Source organism: Diabrotica virgifera, chromosome 9, assembly GCF_917563875.1.
Source record: "Diabrotica virgifera virgifera chromosome 9, PGI_DIABVI_V3a".
Lineage (NCBI taxonomy): Eukaryota > Metazoa > Arthropoda > Insecta > Coleoptera > Chrysomelidae > Diabrotica > Diabrotica virgifera.
Window position 1 is genome coordinate 223,942,506 of NC_065451.1, and position 22,941 is coordinate 223,965,446.

The following is a 22,941-nucleotide window of genomic DNA, read 5'->3' on the forward strand; positions in this document are numbered from 1 at the left end:
TTAGAGCAATAAATAAATCATTAGTATGTAGATAAAAAAATTTCAACATCCCCTATCTTGGATTCGGAAACGAAGCATTTGCGGACATACGTTTGTAAATCAAACTGTCATTATTTTTTCATGCAGAATTACCCCTTAAAGTTTGCCATACTTATTTAAAAACACCCTGTATTGAGGAAAACAAGGCTAGTTGAAGTACCTAACTTTTTTATTGTCCAACATAAGCGAATGAATAAAAACACAGAATGTTAAAAAACATGAGGCTACAGTTGGATTTTAATTTCAGTATTTTATAAATGCTATACTAAATTTACAATCAAGATGCAGTAGAAATAAACAAACCGAGACACGTTAAATGCTACTAGGGGCACTCCCGAATCATAATTTACAATGTATAAACTTTGGAAATCATGATTTGGGAATTACAATGTATATACATTGTAAATTATGATTCGGTAGTGCTCCTAGTAGTATTTAACGTGTCTTGGGTTGTTTATTGCTGCTGCATCTTGATTGTAAATTTAGTATAGAATATTCCACAGTGTGTGGTGAACATTGAGAAAACATCACAGCTTGATTGGTACACCGTGTATACAATGACAATTTATCTGTCTATCAACAATATTATTACAGCGATATTGTTAAAGAATAAGGCTATAACATATTAAAAAAATCACTTATATCGGGCAACAGGTTTAACAGGTGCGATTTTTAAGGTGGTGCGATTGCGAACTGTCTATGTTACGAAGGGTCGCCGTTACGAATTGACGGCGTTACGATTTGTGGGGTTACGAACTGTCGCGTTACGAGATGTTTTGTCACGAAATTACTCATATGCTTTTATTTAGGAATATTTGTTACATCTTAGATACAGTATAATATACTTACATCCATACTCTCTGTTAAATCGTCTTCTTCGTCGCTGTCTACGATGCTTTCGACAAGCCCCGTAAGGTCCAGCTCGTCTCCGTCGAGTTCTGAATGAGTGGAGGCCATAGTGTCTGATCCGCTGTACGCGGAACTCGTGTCTGATGAATGCGACCCTCTCGAGCACTTGTGGTACAAATTCTGTCTTGGGATGTTTTGTGCATACTGAAAAGGAAACAATAAGCTTTAATAAGGATTAGCTACATAAAAGTTTTAATATTCCTATTATATAGCCATTCTTGCAGAAAATTTAAAAGATCTACAGACATTAGCGTATTTAGTCAGTGAATGCAAGTTAACGGAGGGACTTTAGAATTAACATTGCAAAGAGAGTGGATGGTGGATGGCAGGTGAAAAGATTAATATAGCTCAAGGTCTTCTTTCCCTTAATGGAGAAAAGATAGATCGGATAAACCACTTTAAATAACTTGGCAGCTGGTTAAATGTAAATTGTGACACTGATGAAGAGATAATGACCAGGATCAAAATACCATGTACGGCTTTTATGACCTGGAAACCAGTTTTATGTAACAGAAGCCTGTCAATGCATATTCGCAAGAAGGCCCTGAAATGTTATGTGTGATCTATCCTATTGTATGTAACCACAATGCTAAACAAATTAGAAGTATTCACATTGTGGTACTATCGACGGATTTTAAAAATATCGTGAGTTTCGCACACTTCCAATGAAGATTAAAAAATGATGAATTCAAAATGTCTGCTCATAAATATCATAGAGAGGAGAAGAACAGAATACTTCGGCCATATAATTAGAGGACCTAAATACTATCTGCTTCGCCTTATAAAGGAAAAGTAGAGAGAAAGACACTGATTGATAAAGAGTCAGGAACTAGAGTCAGTGACTCTATACGGTGCCCCGATGAGGGTAAGGTTAAATTCGAAATACGTATAAGGGTATAAGCACATAGTGGAGGCCCTGTTCTATAATCAAAACTGAATCATCTTTAATTTCATTTCATGGTTGCGTTATATTAAGCAATGGTGTGGTTTCATAGCAGAAGAATTATTTCGCGCAGCAGCGGATGTAGTGATGTTGATTATAGTTACTTTCGAGTATTCGGTACAAATCGTTACTTTCGTATAAAGTAATCATTTACAGTATTCGTTACTTTGATTACTATGATTACTTTTGTATTTGAGTAACGGTAATCATAATATATGAGGTAATCATGATATTATCTAAAATCGTATTTCTCAGTAGGTAGGTATTTTGTATAGGTAATCCGATATAACAAGTAATAATTTACAGCATTCGTTACTTTGATTACTATGATCACTTTTGTTACTTTTGTATATAAGTACCGGTAATCATATCGAAAATCGTATTTCTCAGTAGGTAGGTATTTTGTATGCCCCCCCCCCCCTAAATGCCCTGGTCTAATTCTAATAAAACCAATGCAATACATACAAAATATGCAATACATACAAAATTAAAGTTGTTGATCATACTGTAGAAAAATTATCATTTCCACATTTTTCCGGTCAGTCTAGCTAGAAAGTAATCAAGTGTACTGGTTGTAGATACAATAGTCGTTACTCGCTCTGATACGATTGGTACGAAGTAATCAGAGTAATCAAAGTAGACACAATAGTTGTTACTCGCTCTGATACGATTGGTACGAAGTAATCAGAGTAATCAAAGTAACGATTTGCCTCTCTGTGTAGTAATCGTTACTTTCGGTATTCGTAAGTAACGAGTACTTTGTAACGAATAGTTACTTTTTCAACATCACTAGCGGATAGAGAAAGTTTCAACGACGGCCAACGTCTGAATACGAACACGACACCTAAATAAGAAGTAAATGATGAAGTATTTTGACGAGACAATGAAAAAATCCCCGAAGAGACAATATCTACCCTATATTTCCTGAAAATACCAAACTGCGAAGATTAACAAGTCTAAACCCTACTCAAGATAATCAAACAAATGTTTTTCGGTCTATTGTTTATAAAGTGATAATAGTCAACATGAGCCAATGATAGATAATAGATAGGCACTTAAATAAGATAGAAGTAGAGATCAACAGATACGCTGACGTGATACGGTGTTGATAGCGGATTCCGACTTGGGTTTACAATCTACAACGACTCTTTGACAGGACCAATTCTGTGAACAAGTTGGTATGAAATAAACATTAAGAAAGCCAAAGTGAATCCGAAAACATCAAAATGTACCAGATCAACAAGTTCAAGTAAGTGGGATGTTGGATCGATAGCAGCCTAAATCGTGATCTAGAAATATGATAGTTGAAGACAGACAAGAGTTTGTAAATTGTAGTAGCCAACCTCCATTGACGCTAAGGCACTTTAGGAAGAAGAAGAGGAACTGTGCTCTGAATCAGACAAGATATAGGTATTATACACTAATAGGTAATACACGACATTCGTAAAGCAGTAAGTAATATTAAACGGTTTTTTACCTGGCAATAATATGTTTGCTTCTTTGTAAAAATCATGATCTTGTTTTGTAATTGTTAACAAACGCACTAAAACTGTTTATTTCTACTTTGAATACATAGTTTAAAAACCGTTATATGAATCTTACCGACATGAACACAAAGTTTTATACACTAAACAATATTCAGACACAACAGTCAACTAACTGGACTGTGATAGTGACATAGTGATAACAAATTTTAGTCTGCAGATGGTTGATGAAACGTATTTCGGGTTCCAGAGAACTGTTTTCGTTTCCATCCAGCTGTATTGTTTTAGTTTACTGTTGAATGAATGACGTTTACGATTATCAATATTGGGGAAGTGGTCAAGGACGAATATTACAAGTATTACTCATTTAAACGATTTCAGAACAGAACTTTAGACAATAGTGTTATGTTTGTCAAAAAAAATTAAGCACGTCTGTAGCAAAGAGGCTAATATAATTTTAAAAAATTACTTTGGTACAGTATTTTATCCACAAAAAAGTTCAATAATTTTAGCTTAACTTAAGGAATATTGAAGTTACTGAAGTCTGAAGTCACTGTTCTTTAGAGTTTCTCTATTTATGTCTGTCTTTGATGACATCGTGTTGTAGCAGAGTCGAAGACGACCTACAAAGATTACTGCACGAATTCAACATTCACGCAAAAGAAATGAATATGAAAATATCAGCTCAAAAAACAAAAAGCTTAGTAATAGCCAAAGAATCAAGAACAAATAAGACGCAAATTGGAGTTAGACAATCAAATTATACAAGTAATGACTTTCAAATACCTGGGAATTAATCTATCAACCGAAAACAATTTCGAAGAAGAGGTAAAAGACCAGACGCAAGCAAAACACAAAGACATCTGAAGACCAACGAAATGAAGATCTTAAGAAGGATTGTCGGAAAAGGACCAAACGACAGGGTAAGAAATGATGAAATCAGACGCATATGTGGGGTAGACAATATAAATATCTGGATAAAGAACAGAAAAGAAAAGTGGAATCAAATCATAAGCAGAATGTCTGAATCAAGGATAGTAAGAATAACCAGGGACAAGTCACCGTTAGGCAAAAGAACGATAGGACGCCCAAGGAAAAGATGGAACGACAACTTAGGGGCAGAATGAAAGGCACCGTTGAACAAAAACAGGCAGTACTGCCTATATAAAAGAGGAAGAAGATGTCTGTCTTTAGAGCAACAACTACTGTTAGGACAGATACAAAGGAAATTCATGAATTTTGTATGAAAATAGGATTGCATCAGGAATCAATACTTAGTTGTTATTGATTAAGGAACTGAAAGATCTGTCTTGAAACCGTGCCGTTATAATATGTCTGCCACCAAAAGAAAGAAAATCTTTATTTATAAAAAATTATAAGTCTTTTATTTATAAGATATGATAAAACATGACGTAGATCTTAAAATATGAATGTGTATATAGTATATTATATGTTACAGTTCAAGTTGATTATCCAGTTGCAGTTGACTATTCCTAGTTCGAGTCAACTCAAACGGCTGGTTTCAGTAAAAGTTGATTATAAATATAAAATGAAGATTTTTATTCAACATTTACTAGTAAAAGTAGACTCTAACTAGTTAAAGTATACTCTTCCCAATCCCATTTAGTAAAAGTTGATTCACACAAACAACCGATTCTAGAAATTAAATAATGTTATTGGATATTATTCCAGAAAATGAAGCATTTTGGAATTTTTTCGTCTAGCATGGAGTTACTTGAAATTTTCACAGAAGGTAGGGAATAGCCCAAGGAACAGTTTCTATATCATGCCGCTGTACGCTAAAAGCTTAAGGGTGGTTGCCACCCCATCTCCGGGGCGGAAATTTTTCATTACATTTTGACCATGGAAATCGATAAAAAATGCAATTCTAAGAAAAAAATGTTCTTTACGTTTTCTTCGTCAAACTAATATTTTTCGAGTTATTCGCGGTTAAAGGTAACAGTATTTCGACGAGGAGATAGACTTTTTTACAGGATGAGAAAACTCAAAAATATATATTAAATCAAAAAACTGTAGCTTTAAAAATTTTATCTTTTAAAAACATAAACAAGATCCTTTTTTATAATTTTTCGGCAACCAATACAAACTGAGATATGGCCTGTTAAAGGTTAGCTTTTTCGACAAATGCATTTGAAATATTCAATGCCAAATTAATAACGGAAGAACTTTGCATTTTTCCCATTTTGCAAACGGAATTAGACTTTAATGCCCATATTAAGGTTTACAATGTTTTTATATAATTTTTGAACATAAGGAGTATTTTACACCCCTAAATATAATAAACGCCTTGAGCATGATATAGAATATAAAGTACAGGGTGAGATGATCCTAATCCCAAATTTTTATGCAAATCGGTGCAAGCCGAAATCATTTTTTTAAGATAAATAAAGTTTTTATACATAAATTTTTATATAGGTATAGCCCCAACAAGGGTGGTTTTAAAAGTTGAAATATGATATTATATCCTAAAGCATAAATAATCATTATTTAACTCATAAAAACCAAATGTTGACCATATTAAAGTTTAAAATGTTATTTTATAATTTTTTTACAATTAGGGGTAGTTCTCTCTCTTCAATCCTGACGCCCCGGAGGGAGTGTAGTGGTCGACGTGATGTCGTGTATTGTCCGTCTCCAAAGATCTCTATCTCTGGTCATTTGTTTTAATTCATGCATAGGTCTTTAGGGGTAGTTAGGGTAGGGTTTCATTAGGTCTTAGGGGTAGTTATCACCCTTAAAAAACCAAAAGCGTACAACGGCTCAATATAGAAAATGAACTAGAGGGTAAAATGAGCCTATATCCAATTTTTTGTACAAATCAATGCTGGACGAAAAAATTGCGAGCTTTTGCCATTTTTTCAGCTTCATTTCCTGGCCAATAGGTTTAAATCATGAAAAGTAGTTGAAACGGTCAAAACAAAGAGATGCACAGTCATCAAAAAAGCACGTGAGATTATACTCGTATAATCAACATTTACAGCTTGTTTACATGGGCGGTTTGCCAACGTTTGACGCCGCGGTTTACCTGAAAAACCCAACCGCCGCGGTTCGTACACATGAGAGCGATTGACTGGCGGTCTCATTCCTCCCCTAGTAAACTTACAACCGCCGCGATTTGACGACGGAAAGGTTGCATGTGTACGATGTTGAGCGGTTGCATTTGTTTCTATGTTAAACTTGAACCGCGGCGGTTGGGTTTATCAGGTAAACCGCGGCGTCAAACGTTGGCAAACCGCCCATGTAAACAAAGCGTTACTGAATCGATTCAGGAATAGTCCAACTAGTAAAAGTTGAATTAAATTTCTCAAATCAACTTTTACTGCTCGTTTTAGTTGGAGTTGACTCGAACTAGGAATAGTCAACTCTAACTGAGAATCAACTTAAACTGTAAGATATAACATATACATAATAAAACAGTATTGAATATTTCGTTTATATTTAAGTTCTAAAAGTGAATGATTTAAAAGCGAAAAATTACATTGTAAAAACAAAATAAATTTTTCACTAATTAATTTCTAATGGACTTCCATTAACCGAAGCCTTAATTAAATCATTAAAACATCATAAAAACATCATTTCAAGCGGCATTTTTCGCAAATGATAAAAAGGTTGAAAGCTCAAAGCTAAAATAAAATTGAAAATTCATATACCATATTTTATGAAATGTCCTTTCTTTTTGTGGAATCGCTAAATTGAGAAGAAGATGAACCCGATGTCTAATCAATGGAATTTAAAATAATGGTAAATATCTAAAATCTAAATACAAAGGTTATGGATGACATGTTCTCATAAAAAACAGCCCAAGCAGAAATCAGGAAAAAATAATTAAGAAAAAGAAGGAAATTTGGCAAAATAATTGCAACAATATTACCAAATGTCGTAGAAGAAGCACTAAATGCCGGAAAGTAGTAGAGAAAGAAAAAGATAGGCACATCATATCACAAAATAACAGAAAAATGTGAAAAGCATAGATGAAGAAGTTGAAGAACGGAAATGCCTCTGACACTGGTGAAATAACTTTCGAGGAAATAAAATATAGAAGTAAGGCCTACTGACTCGAATTATTCCAGAACTGTATTAACAGGGCTGAAACTCCGACAGAGTGGAAAGAATTTTACATTTCAACAATAAATAAAAAGGGATGCAAATACAACTGTGAAAATTACCAGAAGATAGCGGCCACAAGCTCATTCAGTCCGGTCCGGTATATGAAACAATACTGAAAATGTAATCGAAAGAGAATACAAATATTTAGAAGCAGAAGAGCAAGCACGTTTTAGAGGCGGAAGATCGACGGCGGATAACTTATTTTGCGTTGCGCAACTAATATAAAACAAAACTATTAGGGACCACGAGGTACATTTACTACATGTCGACCTCAAAAATTCGATAGTGTCCACTTTAATGACTGTGACCAAGACTACATTTACTCGATGTTACGAAGAACAAACTCTCAGATATCATCAAGGTAACCAAAGGCCTGAAACAGGGTTGCCGCATCTCTCCAAAGACTTTTAAAATATACCTCGAACAGACATTGAAGGGATGTAAAAGGAAATAGGAAAAAATTAAACGACAATAGAACCACATAAACAATGTGCTTCGTAGATGATCATATATAGTGATGACAAAGGTCCACAACGATCTGGAATACCTGAAAGATGCTACAGAAAAGAAAAGACAACATACACGGTCTAGAAAATTCTTCGGATTTCGAAGGATCAACACAGAAATGTTGAAAAACATCTACGAAAAAGCAACAATCACAATAAAACAATCCACACCAAAACACTAAACCAATAAAAATAAATAGAGGAATTAGGCTAGGGGACACAATATTCAAAAAATTATTTACACAAGCACTAGAAGACATTTAAAAAACTTGAATGGCACAACAAAGGAATCAACATCAATAGACAACTGCTAAATAACCTGAGATATGCGGATGCGGATGACATATCGGTGATATCAGACCATATGAAAGATCTTAACGAAATGATGGCACAATTGGATAAGGAAGCAAACGATATAGGTCTAAAGATGAACTACACAAAAACTAAATATGGGAAAAACGTAGAAGAGGGCAACGAAACCATGCAAATAGGAACAAGTACATAAGTACAATACAGAAAGTCAAGGAGTACATATACCTAGGGCAAATAATGAAACTGAGTAAAGAAAATCAAACAGCAGAAATAAACAGGAGAATAATACTCGCATGGGTGACATTCGGAAAAATGAGCTATATCCTGAAAACAGAAATACGCCCAATACCTGCGCACAAAAGTATATAATCAATATGTCCTATCCTACCCTACCAGTACTTACATGTGGAGCACAGACATGAACCTTCATAAAGAAAAAAATATGAAAAAGACGGCCTAGACTATGGGCAATGGACAGGCAGATGCTGGGTATCAAGCTAAGTGATAAAAAGAAAAATACATGGATCAGAAATAAAACCAAAGTGAAAGACGTAAACAAACATGCAGCTACTCTCAAATGGAAATTGGCAGGACACAACAGCAGACAAAGAGACGGAAGATAGAATGAAGCGATAACCCACTGGAGGCCTTGAGACCATAAAGAATGGGCAAGGGCAGACCACAGATGAGATGGTCGGATGACCTAAAAAGATACGTAGGGACCTAAGTACCGAGAAGAGTGTAAAAATAAGGGGGATACCTACGTTCAACTTTGGACAAATGAAGGACAATAGACAGATAGAAAACTCTTATATTGCGATATCTGGAGTACGTTTAAAGAAAAAATGGGCATTTTACAATACAAATAGTTGTGAGACTTTCAACAGTAATGTTACAAAATAGGAAAATCCTCTACTCGTTGAATACAACGAGTAAAACAAAAACTTTTTGGGTTTTCTTGAGTAAAAAAACACTGAAACACAAGAATTAAAACTGCATATCCGATTCATAAAGATAACATCCTAGTTATTCATGTAAACTGCGGTTAAATCATTATTTCTACATTGATAACACATTGACAAATAAATACATATGTGCATTTTTCTTCGGAAACCCCCTTATCAGCGGATTTAAAACAACGTTCTACTGTGATTAATATTGATTTGGTTATCTTCTATGTAATTAGAAATGCAGTCATTTAATAGACTATAAATATACTAGATAAAGCTCACGTATATACAGGAGTTCATATGATAATATTCTAAGAATAAAACACCTGATAAAAAACGTGGGAAAATGTGTTCAGACAACGCAATATTCATAGCCATAGCCCAAGATGAAGATAGTCTGCAAAGACTAATACATAGATTTAACGTAAGGCACATCAAAGAAACATGCAACGTAAATCACGTTTCATGGAAATAAAACACTGCTAAACAAATAGACGTCCGGCCATTTATGAAACTTTCCGAAAATAAAAATGTGTTATGAGCATGAATCACACTCGTTTCATTGGTAGGCAGACTTCAAGATTTTTTTAGCCGTGTTTAATCTTCATGAAACGTGTTATACGTTTCATGTTTCGTTGGTGTGCGGCTTGGCTAAGAGCAACGAATTTAATATGACAATTTCATCAAAGAAAACTAAAACAATAGTAATCAGTAAAGAACCAATCAGATGTAAAATCAGATGACTGAGGTGCAGTCAAGAATTTTTAAAGCCAGTGTAAGACCAATAATACATCAGAAACAAGACCAGCCACAGCCAGAACACAAAGACTACTAGAAACGATAGTGATGGAGGTACTGAGAAGAATTGCAGGAAAGACGCTGAGAGATCTAAAGAGGAGTGAAGACATTAGAAGACAATGTAACGTACAGTGTATAAACGAATGAACACTAAATAGAAAAAAGAATGGAATATCCACATAAGAAGCATGGGAAAAACCCGTACGGTCCAAATAGCAAGAAATACATCATAAACCGGCAGGGGAAGTGTCGGCCAACCGCGCAAATCAATCCGCCAATGAACAAGCACAATTGCTTATAAAGAGGAAGAAAATAGATTCAGAAAAGGTGAAGATTCAAAAAGGTGAAGAAAATAGATTCAGAACAATATGAATAGATAATAGACTATAGACAGATATACAAATAGATACGTAAGTGTTAGATACTACATATTAAAAAAATTTGAAGTGGAAAGTCCTTAACCTTGACAGATAATAATATATGATGCTGATCTATACTACGAATACAGTCTATACGTTATTCAAGATATTAATTCACCTTATAAGAGTACGAAATCTCCACTAGTAGGTTATAGAAGTAACTTAATCAATAAAAATAATTGAATGACGGAGGACATCTTGAAATTTATGGAACAACGTTGACTTATACAATTGAATGAAACAGAATATAGATCTGATATAGACATCTACACAGAAGAATTAAAAAGAAGATCAAATTAACCAAAGAAAAATGGACGAGGAAAAGGTGCGACGAAATTGAACATATCCAATTTAGTTTTGGAAATTCTATGGGAACCAAGGAGGCACTTTTTACGCCAAATTTTCTATTACAAAAATGCCGTGATCACAGAAAAAATGTATTTGCATGCTTCGTGGACTTCGAAAAGGGATAGAAGACAAATATATTCGTGTCATTAAATATTTGTACTAGTTTAGAGCTAAGACAAAGAATGGCTAAGTGCTATGGTTAGTCTGTACTTTTGTATTATGCTACACACTAATAGTGTTAACAATGAACAGCATTGGAAATGTGAATTCATAGACGGATGGATGCTGAAGATACCTTGCACCACAAGCAAACTAATGAGGAAGTACAAAGGAGGGATAACAAATATAGAGACCTGTAAGACTGTTAAACACCTGAAAATATCTAATCTATATATACAATATACACCGGACATATAGTAAGGGAAATCGGCATAGAATACAACTGATCTTTAAAGGCAAAAAAGGGCCGTAGAAGTTTAGGAAGAAAACAAGTTTCTTGGTTAAAAAACATAAGATATCAAACGCAGGACAATTTTATTAATCCATGTTGCAGAGGATCGAGAAGGTTTGGCGAAGCCTTGGCGAGTGATCGCCAAAGTCGGACAACTCTGATATGGCACGTGAGGAAGAAGAAGAAGAGCACTTACCTCATCCACAAACATGATGTTCATGCTTCTATGCTGCGGATGATCCATCAGCGGAGAATTTTGAATTCTTCGGGGTTCTATATCTGGATAGTCGATCTGGAAAAACAAACACTTATTTAGAAAATAGCACTACACTGTTCACTTTCGCGATCAAATATTCATCAAAACGAACACCACACGGATCCAGCATCTTTATTTATGGACCAAAGCTCGTAAAAGTATAACAAGAAAAAAATGTAATGGCCCGTATACATGAGCGCTTAACTCCGTGTTTGACGCCGCGGTTTACCCGTATCTTGGAAAGGGTTTATCAGGTAAAACGCGGCGTTTAACACTGTCATGTGTTCGGACCCTAACTTTGATGTACCTCTTTTATACGACATTCTTTACTGAAAAATGAGAATCTCCGTAGAATTCTCTTGTGTCTATGTCTGCTATTACTCATGTGTAGATACTCGGGGACTGAATAAAGAAGAATCGGCTACTCTACGTTATCGGAGTTCCCAGGTGATAAAAAGGCTGATAAGAATTGTAAGCAGACTTAGAATACGTAAACGACGGTAAATTTTTAATAGATAACCGATAACGGAGTAGTATAGGGTGCAATTTTTATCGTGGTTATTGAATTAATAGGAAATATGTTGTTTATCGTTCAACGAATTTGGCTGATAACACTTTAATAGGTTAAATAAACCACTATAATAAAACTAAAGCAAAATCTGTTTATAATTAATAATAATTATTATTATACTATAAATTTTACCCAGTACGATATGTTGGAAAATATTCTACGTATACAGTATTCTATGTTGGTTCTACGAGGTCCAGAGACCTCACGCCTACATTATTTTTTTACTTTTTTAAAGGTTCTTTGCTAAACACGTTTTTTTTTCGGCAAAATACTTACTTTTTGAGTTATTTGCGAAAAACCGTCTAAAAATGTGGTTATTTTGTTGAAAAATGAACACATTCACTTGAAAATAACTCGAAAAGTGTTGACTTGGCGAAAAAGCTCTATAGAACAAAAGTTACTTAAAATTAGTCAGTTTATCCATTTCCGGACTTATTTTGGACATATATTTTTTCACCCCCAAGAGGGGGTAAAAGTCACCCCCAGGGCAAAAGCACACATCGGCACAATATCACTTTTTTTCTTCGACATGTAAGCTATGCGTATGCCAAATTTAATGTCAATTCAATCGGTTCTTTAAAATTTAGAGCAAAAACCGTGAAAGAATGTACTAGAAAGAGATGGAAATTATGAGGGAGATCTATGTATATCTAGGTCTAGCAGTAGACAAGCGAAGATTCAATGATGATGAACTGATTCTTAAAGGAAAAATAGAGGGCCGAAGAAGTATAAGAAAGGAATCAAGTTTCTTGGTTAAAAAACATTCGTGAACGGACTCAGATATCAAATGCAGGACAATAATTATTTCGTGTAGCAGAAGATCGCAATGGTGATCGCCAACGTCGGATAATTCTGATAAGGCACGTGAAGGAGAATATAACAGAATTTAAAAAATTATACGTGTGACCCCATTTCGACGAGAAACGTGAGGGTTGTGTAAAAATATATCATATTGAACCGTATAAGTTAATTATTATTTGATTGATGATATCAATATTTTGTCCGGCGTTATCAGGCAGCTTCGATCGCATCACAATGCTAGTAACGACCATAAACCGAGGAATACATATTCATCAACAACCGTTATCGGCTAATAATAATCACAGGCAATTATAATGTAAAACATGACTATAAACCCATGTAGTTATGAGATTGTTTTAGAAAAGTTATCATAATAAAAACATTGAGATGTAATTTGCAGGAAAAATGCGATCAAAGACTTAATTTTATAAATAATACACATTACACATATTATGATGATGCGATTTTAATTGCATAGGACGAATATGCTGTATACTAGTATACTTCATTCATAGAAGTACGGCACTTTCATCAAGATCGTTCGATCGTTGTAATTGTTAACTGACAAAATAATACAAGAATCGATTAGATAATGATAACAAAAGGGCTACAAAATATCAATAGGTGGATGTTCTATTGCCGATAGGCTTGCCTCGATATTATTGAGAATATCGAGAAAAAAATAATAAAACGCCACGTGAGTGCTACATAAGGCCTATTATATAGTTAAAATATTATAAGAGTTATAAGAGGCACAAGCGCGTAGGCTCTCCATGAGTGCGAGAAAGAAAGACGATGAACCCAATAAGTGAATCAATTTCGATATTTTATTTTTAAAATCATCAGATAATATCGATGCTTTTGAAAAGGAAATTGAAAACAACTTGCAATCTCCAAGATCTGGACCAGACACTTCTTCTTTCTCATAATCCTTAGTGCCCTTCAGGGCGCCGGATAAGACCAGATACAAATATTTTACTATTAGTTCAGAGAAATAAGGAAAAAAAATATCGTGTTGGTGACACATCCCCCTCCAGGCCGAAACCAAATTTTTTGAGTAACATGGACATCTATATTAATTACTTATACAGTACGTAAATCGTACAGCTGGACATAGGCAATGTACATTAAGTTGAGTGTGGCAACTGCGCTAATCTGTGTTAGTTGAAGCTTGTGTTCGAGTTCGAGTTTCTGGTGCAATAGAGTTGTTACAACGAATAGAATGTGAATTTGTAATCAAGAATGTCCATAAATAACTCAAAAACAAAGATTATGATTAATGAGTTAATAATTTTACTTTAATTTTTAAAATATTTTTTATTTAAAACTAATTACAAAATTAAATAGACACAGTTTTCTCATTCCCTCAGGCCAAAAATATTCAGCTACTATATTGTCATGTTTTGACGTTTATTTGTGACAGTCGAAATGAATATAAACGAAGATTGTGACTTCACGAACGGCGGTCTTTGCGTGTCGTAAGGGGTCAAAGTCGAAAAGTGTCCTCAAGTGGCTACCTTAGTATTTTGAGGATACTTTGACCTGTGACCTGTGATCGGTCACAATCCTTTGAGAAAAGTAAATTTCTCCTTTACAAACATATCTAGCCGTTTTCACACCACTTGAGGTAAGCTAGCCAGTGCGTTGATCTTTTCTATTGTGGAAAGATCGTCCCCAATAGGCCTACAGGAAACCACGCCTATTGTTTTTAAACTCTATGTAGAATTATGAAAAAGACGCTATTACGCTATTACGTGTGAATCGAGGGAGGTAATTCTCCTACGTAAATCTACGTAAATAATTTAAAGTTATTAAAATGCAGTTAAAAACCTTTCAAAAATTTTATTGTGTACTATGCCCAACGAAAAACGAAAAATTATTATTCAAACTAGTTAAACACAAACAAATAATAAATTTAAAGTAATTGAAAATCCAACAAAACATACGGTACAAAATAATAAGTAAACTAAATGAAAGGTTCAAATAGACCACCTTGCTTTGCAAGACAATAATCTAGTCTATCATAAAATGCTTGCCTCACGTTTTCAAGCTGTTGTGGCGTAATCGTAGCACAACCGTTTCTTATTTTATTTTCCAAATCCTCTAGACTATGTGCCCTCTCGAGATCGTTGCCATAGATGGTGGATTTAATATGCCCCCAGAAAAAGAAATCCATGGGAGCCAAATCGGGATATCTTGCAGGCCATTTAATTTGGTTGCTTGTTCCGATTATAATGCGATTTTGAAAAATTGTGCTTAAATAATTTTTCACGATACGCGCATTATGAACGGAACAGCCATCCTGTTGGTACCAGACATCTTCTAAACGTACATCTGGGAGATTCTGAATAGCTGGAATAATGCTATCTTGTAAAAGAGATATTTAGCTGAATTCAGAACTCCCTCAATGAAAAATGGACAAATTACATGGTCACCCAAAATGCCGGTCCACACATTAAGTTTTTGAGGGCGTTGAGTCCGATGTTCAATGCTTCTATGTTCATTTTCCTGAAACCAATACCGCGTTTTGGAAGGATTGTGATGACCCCGTACAGAAAATGACGATTCATCGGTGAAAAGAATGTTTTTTACAAAATCATCATTTTCGTGAGATGCATCCATTGCAACTTGACAAAACTTCATTATACGATAACGATCTCCGGGAAATAACTCCAGGGTTCTCGAGTATTTGAAACTCTTAAAGCCATATTTTTTAGAATTTTATGAACTGTGGTATGCGAAACCTCCAACTCCTTGGCGACACTTCTGGTGGTTCTGCAGTTATCTACCTCAATTGTAGAACAAATATCTTCATCCCTTCTTTTGATTTCCTGCTGTCTTTCCGGGGACATCTCTTTTATTTTGTGACATTTTGTACAATCTTTTAAGCAATATTGTATTTCAAAACTATTTATAAAGGGTCGTTTAAACACAGCGATAAATCAAACAACTTATCAAGGTCAATCGAGTTGTTGCAACTCATCATTGTGTGTAAACGGTGCATCGCACAACTTATCAAAGTTGGAGTTGGGTTGAAGGTGGTATCGCATTGAATCGCAGCGTCTAAACAGCGTTTCAACTTGTCATCACAACTAGTTGCTGTGACTTATCGTTGTGTTTAAACGACGCTTAAAGGGTCGTTTAAACACAGCGATAAATCAAACAACTTATCAAGGTCAATCGAGTTGTTGCAACTTATCATTGTGTGTAAACGGTGCATCGCACAACTTATCCAAGTTGGAGTTGGGTTGAAGGTGGTATCGCATTGAATCGCAGCGTCTAAACAGCGTTTCAACTTATCATCACAACTAGTTGCTGTGACTTATCGTTGTGTTTAAACGACGCTTAAAGGATCGTTTAAACACAGCGATAAATCAAACAACTTATCAAGGTCAATCGAGTTGTTGCAACTTATCATTGTGTGTAAACGGTGCATCGCACAACTTATCAAAGTTGGAGTTGGGTTGAAGGTGGTATCGCATTGAATCGCAGCGTCTAAACAGCGTTTCAACTTGTCATCACAACTAGTTGCTGTGACTTGTCGTTGTGTTTAAACGACGCTTAACATTTGCAATTGTTTGTCTACAAGGTATGGGTCTAGTTTCGAAAGTATTAGCAAATAGATCTACACATTCTGCCAACGAATTACCTTGATAATATCATTTAATTATTTTCATATTTTCTGGAGAAGTATAAATAAACATTTTAAACAATACTTAAGAGCGCCTAACCTTTGGATCGAAAGTTCCGAATGGTAGTGAGTTCGAATCTCACCAGGGTCAGGAATTTTTTCATTTATTATAAATTAATAAATGAAAATAGTTTCTGTCCTGGTGGGATCGGTACTCACCGAAGGGACCGCAGACGTTCGGATACAATTAGCGTATCTTCGCAAAGACAATGACGTCGACTTTGCAAAGTAACAAGACACTTACTCAACACACACACTACACATTACACCTGAGTTAGTGATAAGTTATACAATTACGTGGCTAAAGGTTCTAGTTCTAAACCAAGGCCAGAATCAGAGAAAAAAAAAGCAATACCTACTCTTCGCTTCGGGGTTCAGATGACAAACCAATAATACTTGACGTTTAACGAATTTTGAAGTTAATGCTAACATCCAGGATAAACAATTACTGACAATTTGTATTTGTAGCTCAGTTGCCACAATTATCTCAATATAATACAATGTATGGATTTATGTATCTAAATATATACGATGTATGTTTCCTATGTCCAGCTGAACAATTTACGTACTGTACATATGTTTCCTGCAGCCGATTTTGATGATATACATAGTTATAAACAAATGAAGATCAAAAAACGGTAAATTTTCGCTTTTTTCGTCTATCGCCAAAAAGTTAAGCATTTTAAACAAATTTGAGAGTAAGAAACTCATAAATCGAATAAAAAACTTCAATATGGCGTTCGCTGAATATGTCTATCCTTATTGGTTGCTTAGAAAATTGCCAAAATAAATCATAAATTTTGAGTTTTTATAAATATTCATAACTTCATAAAAATTAACCTGGAACGTTCTTATTACACGGAATGCTTAGACTTCTGGTGCTTAAATCATACCCTAAATTTCAAAGCAATTGGTCAAATAGTTTAAAAGGTATTTAATTTGTTTATCCCAAATTAATTTTTTTTGCAACGCTCTAAGTCAGAAAATGATGAAGTTACACTAATACTTTGGATAGTTTATGAAAGAAGATTTATACTATTAATTTAATTAAAAAAAATGACAAAAAATAATTCTAAATACTGCAAAATTATTTTGAAAAAACATGTGAATTAAAAAAAGGGGGGCTAACTTCGTCCCTAATTGTCCTAGGACAATTGTTTTTCTTTCTTAATGTGTATAAAAATTCAGTCTTTCCAAATATGAAAAAATAATTTTTCTACGGGTAACGGTTAAAAAGATATTCTAATTGTTTATAAGTAAGTAAAAAATCGACGTGTTTTTGCAAAATAATTTTACAGTGTGTAAAATTACTTTTTGTATTTTTTTTTTAATTAAGTCAATAATATAAATGTTCTTCTTCCATAAAGTGTCAGAAGTCTTACTGTAACCTCATAATTTTCTGACTTAAAGTGTTGCAAAAAAAATGAATTTGGGATAAACAAATTAAATAACTTTTAAACTATTTGACCAATTGCTTTGAAATTTAAAATATAATTTAAGCACCAGAAGTCTCAGCAATCCGTGTAACAAGAAGGTTCTAAGTTAATTTTTATATAAGTTATGAATATTTATAAAAACTCAAAATTTATGATTTATTTTGCAATTTTCTAAGCAACCAATAAGGATAGACATATTCAGCGAACGCCTTATTGAAATTTTTTAGACGATTTATGAGTTTCTTACTTTCAAATTTGTTTAAAATGCTTAACTTTTTGGTAATAGACGAAAAAAGAGAAAATTTACCGTTTTTTGATCTTCATTTGTTTATAACTATGTATATCATCAAAATCGGCTGCAGGAAACATAAAGGTTATTAATATATATGTCCATACTACTCAAAAAATTTGGTTTCGACCTGGAGGGGGATGTGTCACGAGAAAAATCTGGACTATATGGTGAAAATCATATAGTAGTGTTTTCCCTATTTTATCTCGGTTGGCTAGGGATATTTTTTGTGTGCAAGCGACGTCCGTACCAGTCGAGCGGCTTTTTTCTGAAGCAATGCTGGTACTAACGAACAAAACATGCTCCTTAAAAGATAAAAGTATCAAAGAACTCATTTGTGTGAACAGATGTATGAAGAGCTATTTGAAGGCTAATATTTGTGAGGTTACAATGTAATTTATCCTATTTCTTGTATATTTAAGAGGTTCTTTAAATAAAAATAGTGATAAATGAATAAAGAATCGTTTTTTTTTATTAATTTAATCCTTTTCATGTCAATATTTTATCCAGTATTCGATCGATATCGTATCGAAATCAATATCAATACGATATTTTTATAATAAAGTATTGCCGATTCGATACACGATACGATACTTCATTGGCATAACCAATACAATAAATACTCAATACTTAAAAAGTATCGATATTGTTATATTGTATCGTATCGTGAATAGAAGCTCTAACCACTGCTTATAAGACCAGGATCCTCTAGATCTCTCCACCGCTGATAGTTGATAGTTGTTACACATTTGTATAAAAGTCAGTATTTTCGTAATGTAAACTAAATATAGGTAATGGGCCTCACCATTGGATTTAGCTCCCACTGTGTCAGCTTTTCTATTTGTGTCAATCAAACATATTGTTTATTGTTATATTGATAAAAAAATGTCAAGAAATTGGATGCAAAGTGCTCAAAATAGAGCACAATGGACAAAAATGAGGGAGGCTTATGTCCAGCAGTGGACGCAAAGGGTTGGGTGATGATGATGATGATATTGATAACAGATTGCAATAAATAATGTTAAAAAAAACTAAATTGATATTCTTGTTATTGCTAATAACTATACCTGGCAATCATCCTGCGAGCTGGTCGAATTCGGCCACGACAAGGAATTACTCCGTCTCAATTCCAACTTAAACTTCTCGTATGGTGTTAAAGTGCTGCCTCTTCGTAGAGTCGTATTCGCGATGGACACCCTCTTTTCAGGAGGCAGCCTTTCCAGTTCCACGGCAGTTCGCGCGGCGTGTTTTAACATTTCGTAGCGACGTGTCGATACAAAATATACCTAATAGTGTTTGTTTTGTTTCTTAATTTGTAAAGACATTGGCAGATTGTTCTGTGCAGTTTTATGAATAATTATATTAAATATTAAGCAACCTATTTAAGTGTTGCTACGTCTCTGGTAGTAGAATAACTTTAACCTTCAATAGGTGGTTTTACTTACCTATTACTTGTCACCCGGACCACTGAAACGCCGGGCAGTTATAATTTGAATGCAGTTAGTATGAATTTAGAATCCAACTAGTTTGGATGCCGCATTTATTAGTTTTAGAGTTGCAACTCTCGCGTATTTAAGTTATAAGTATGAATTTAGAATCAATCTAGTGTAGACGCCGCTTTCATTCAGTTAGAGTAGCGTCTCCCGCTTATTTGCGGTGAGATTGGTGAAAAAATACAAAATGTTTTGCTTGGTAAGTTGAATAAATGTGACATCTAAAAGACAGCAATTAAGAGTTTAAGAGACACCACAAAAATCGCATTAACCATTTTGTTTATGGTACAGCTTTCAGCACTCAACCATCTGTATGAGGTTAAGACAGACTGTCTGTCGCCTTTTCGAAAAACAGACGTTTTTCTGTCAGCCAGTCAGTCTTAACTGGAATTTTTGCAAAGGAAACGAAGAATGTACAGTAAACATCCATATCATTTTTGTTATTTCAACTTTTTATAGAAAATACGCACTATAATATTTAAGAGAACATAAACACAAACATGTATTCCAAAAAGATTCCAATTCCAAAGTTGTAAATGAATCTAAACAGGAAGCATTGGATAATGGACATACATTCCTAAAATAGTTTGGGGATTACTTCATACAAAATATTCTTAACAGTTCTTTAACACCAAATAGAGATACTGGCGGAAATTCCTTAACTTATCAATTACGAAAAAAAAAAAAAATTAATGCGTTGTTGTCTTTACTATGATGTAAAACTGACTGCAAGGTAAAATAAAAAGAGTGTATTAAGGAGTTATTCCAATACCTATTTGGTAATTAGCTTGGTAACTACTACATTAAACAATAACAATTCTGTTTTCGTGTGTTGCTGTTACATTCTTATATTTTCGGTAAAACTTTCAGATTTTTTAATGCTTTATATATTTTTTTATTTTATCAAAAGCTTGCTTAAAATTAAAAATAAATACAGGGTCCCGGAAAATAGTGCGTTCCTTAAAGGTGTGGGTAAAATGCACCAAGAAAAGGTGTGGGTTAAAAGAAAACTTATAAATTTTTTTTCTAGTCATCTGTTGCCCCAAAAAATTAAAATGTCTTTTACTAAAATTTTCACTTGGCAACACGGCATTTTTATTTATTTTGACACAGCGAAGATAAAAATAATACACAATAATTGTAAACACAAACAGTCATATCATAATCACCTGTAAACCCACAATAGGTACAGCTGGTTAAAAAAAACTGATACGACTCTTAAAGCCTATTTTGTAGAAAATTGAGCAGTGTACTTTCTTCTTCTTCTTCTTTTTGTTTTTGGTCTCGCTGCAAGGCAATTACCAGCACGATTTATAGGCGATCTTGATGTAGTCTGGCTCTAAGCCATATCAAAATCGCTGACTATGTTCTTGAAAAAAGCTTTTGATGAGGTGTGATATAATGAATATGAGTTTAATTATATTTAATTTATTATATTTTGAAGGAAAAATACTTATTATTTACATACTGTCACTGTCACTGCCAAATCTTAAAATTTGTCAGATAACTTCAACCTCAAAAAATGGCTGTTTGTTTATTTTATTATTTGTCTGTCATATTAAATATAATTTAATGTCAAACCAATCATACACTGCTCAAAGTGATCAAATCTTACTAAGAGTCGTATCAGTTTTTTTAGGAACCAGCTGTACATCGTATATATTGTGATATTGTCATGATTTCGATCGCGAGTATCATTGTATCACTGTATACAGTGATGAGCGTGCTAATAACCGGAAAAATAGCGCAAAAGATGGAAAACGTATTAAATTGTGAGATAAAAAGAAATAAAACTAGTAGAGATGTTAACTTTAGCGATAGTAACATATAAACTGACATTATGTTGATTGTTTTCCACCTTTAGACGTATCAGACGAGTATTTCAACTAAAACTGTCACTGTGACAGTTGCATTTCTCAAACTCGTCAGATACGTCTAAAGGTGGGAAACAATCACCATAATGTTAATTTATAAGTTACTATCGCTAAATTTAACACCTCCAGTAGGTTTATCTCTTTTTATCTCACAACATAATATGTTTTCCATCTTTTGCGTTATTTTGCCGGTTATTAGTGTGCTCATCACTGTATAATGTTTGTGTGTTTTAGAATACATTTTTGATTTATATGTTCATTTCAAGTAGTAAGTAGGTCTTTATATATTTAATTCTTTATTGGTTTACAAGACACCTGTTTATAAATACTTATTTTGGGAATACGTTGGATAACATTCGATGATTTTGACATTGTTACATTTGTCCCCTTTGTATGTTACAATTGTCCCTCGAATTGGTACAGATGTAACACTTGTTGTTAAGTTCTAGCCACCTAATCGATAAAACATACAAAATAAAATGGAAATTGAAGTTAAATGTTCAACCTATACTATCCTATTTTTATATCCCATTTATATGAAACCCATTTTTCAATAAAAAATTATAAGTAAAAATGTTACAATTGTACCCGCTCTCCCCTCCTCCCTTTTCTAAAGCACACTGGACTGACTGGACTCTCCTGTACCATTGTTAAGACTTGTTGCTATCTTGTTTTTGATGTGGATTGCTAATATCTTATGTTTTCTTTCTCATATGTTTTTTAGTAGTTCGTGTATTTTGTCTGTCAGCTACAGTGCTCCATATTTTAACACTTTCGCGGTTATAGAATCACTTCCAGGACATTTTTTGTTTACTAATTTAATCAAATAGCTGTCTTTTGATATCTTTTGATTTTCGTATAATTCTTGTTTATTATTTCAAGTTTACGACATATACAAAATTTTCGAAGAGCAATAAAAGCAGGTTCATCCTATTTTTACAGTGATTCTCGGCTTCAGATCTCAATAATAAGCGTTTATAGCATTACCTGTACTAAACATTCTTGGGTAATTCATGTCATAAATCTTGTAAGAAGAGAGAGGTAAAGGTAAAGAGACAGTACCTGGCGCGTTTATGTTTATTTACACTGAAGTAGGAGATTAAAACTTGTCGAGAAAGTTGTCGTGGATTGCAATCTCCTTCTCTGTACCGTGTTTCTCCGGGGGCGGTAATATTTCTCTTAGAAAATTATGTTTCAGCGACGGAAAATGGGACAAAAGCAAGAAAGCGACGAGAAAATGGAA

The 22,941-nt window shown here is 34.0% G+C and overlaps 1 protein-coding gene and 1 long non-coding RNA gene across 7 annotated transcripts in view; one reads left to right on the forward strand and one right to left on the reverse strand.

Moving 5' to 3' along the window:
• The window catches only part of LOC114325085 (rap guanine nucleotide exchange factor 2-like), an 849,570-nt gene that overhangs the window by 88,453 nt on the left and 738,176 nt on the right, over positions 1-22,941 (reverse strand). For 4 of the 6 annotated variants that reach the window (XM_050660024.1, XM_050660022.1, XM_050660023.1 and 1 more), the window contains 2 exons: positions 11,484-11,579; positions 889-1,092 (listed from right to left, as the gene is read on the reverse strand). In XM_050660024.1, coding sequence (XP_050515981.1) covers positions 889-1,092; positions 11,484-11,579 — 300 coding nt within the window. Of the gene's footprint in view, positions 1-888; positions 1,093-3,368; positions 3,652-11,483; positions 11,580-11,850; positions 11,960-22,941 lie in introns of those variants that run through there. The other 2 variants (XM_028273016.2, XM_028273020.2) reach the window with 2 other exon arrangements.
• On the forward strand, positions 15,897-16,270 carry LOC126890884 (uncharacterized). The gene is made up of 2 exons (XR_007700485.1): positions 15,897-15,953; positions 16,170-16,270. It is a non-coding gene; the product is annotated as an uncharacterized LOC126890884 (long non-coding RNA).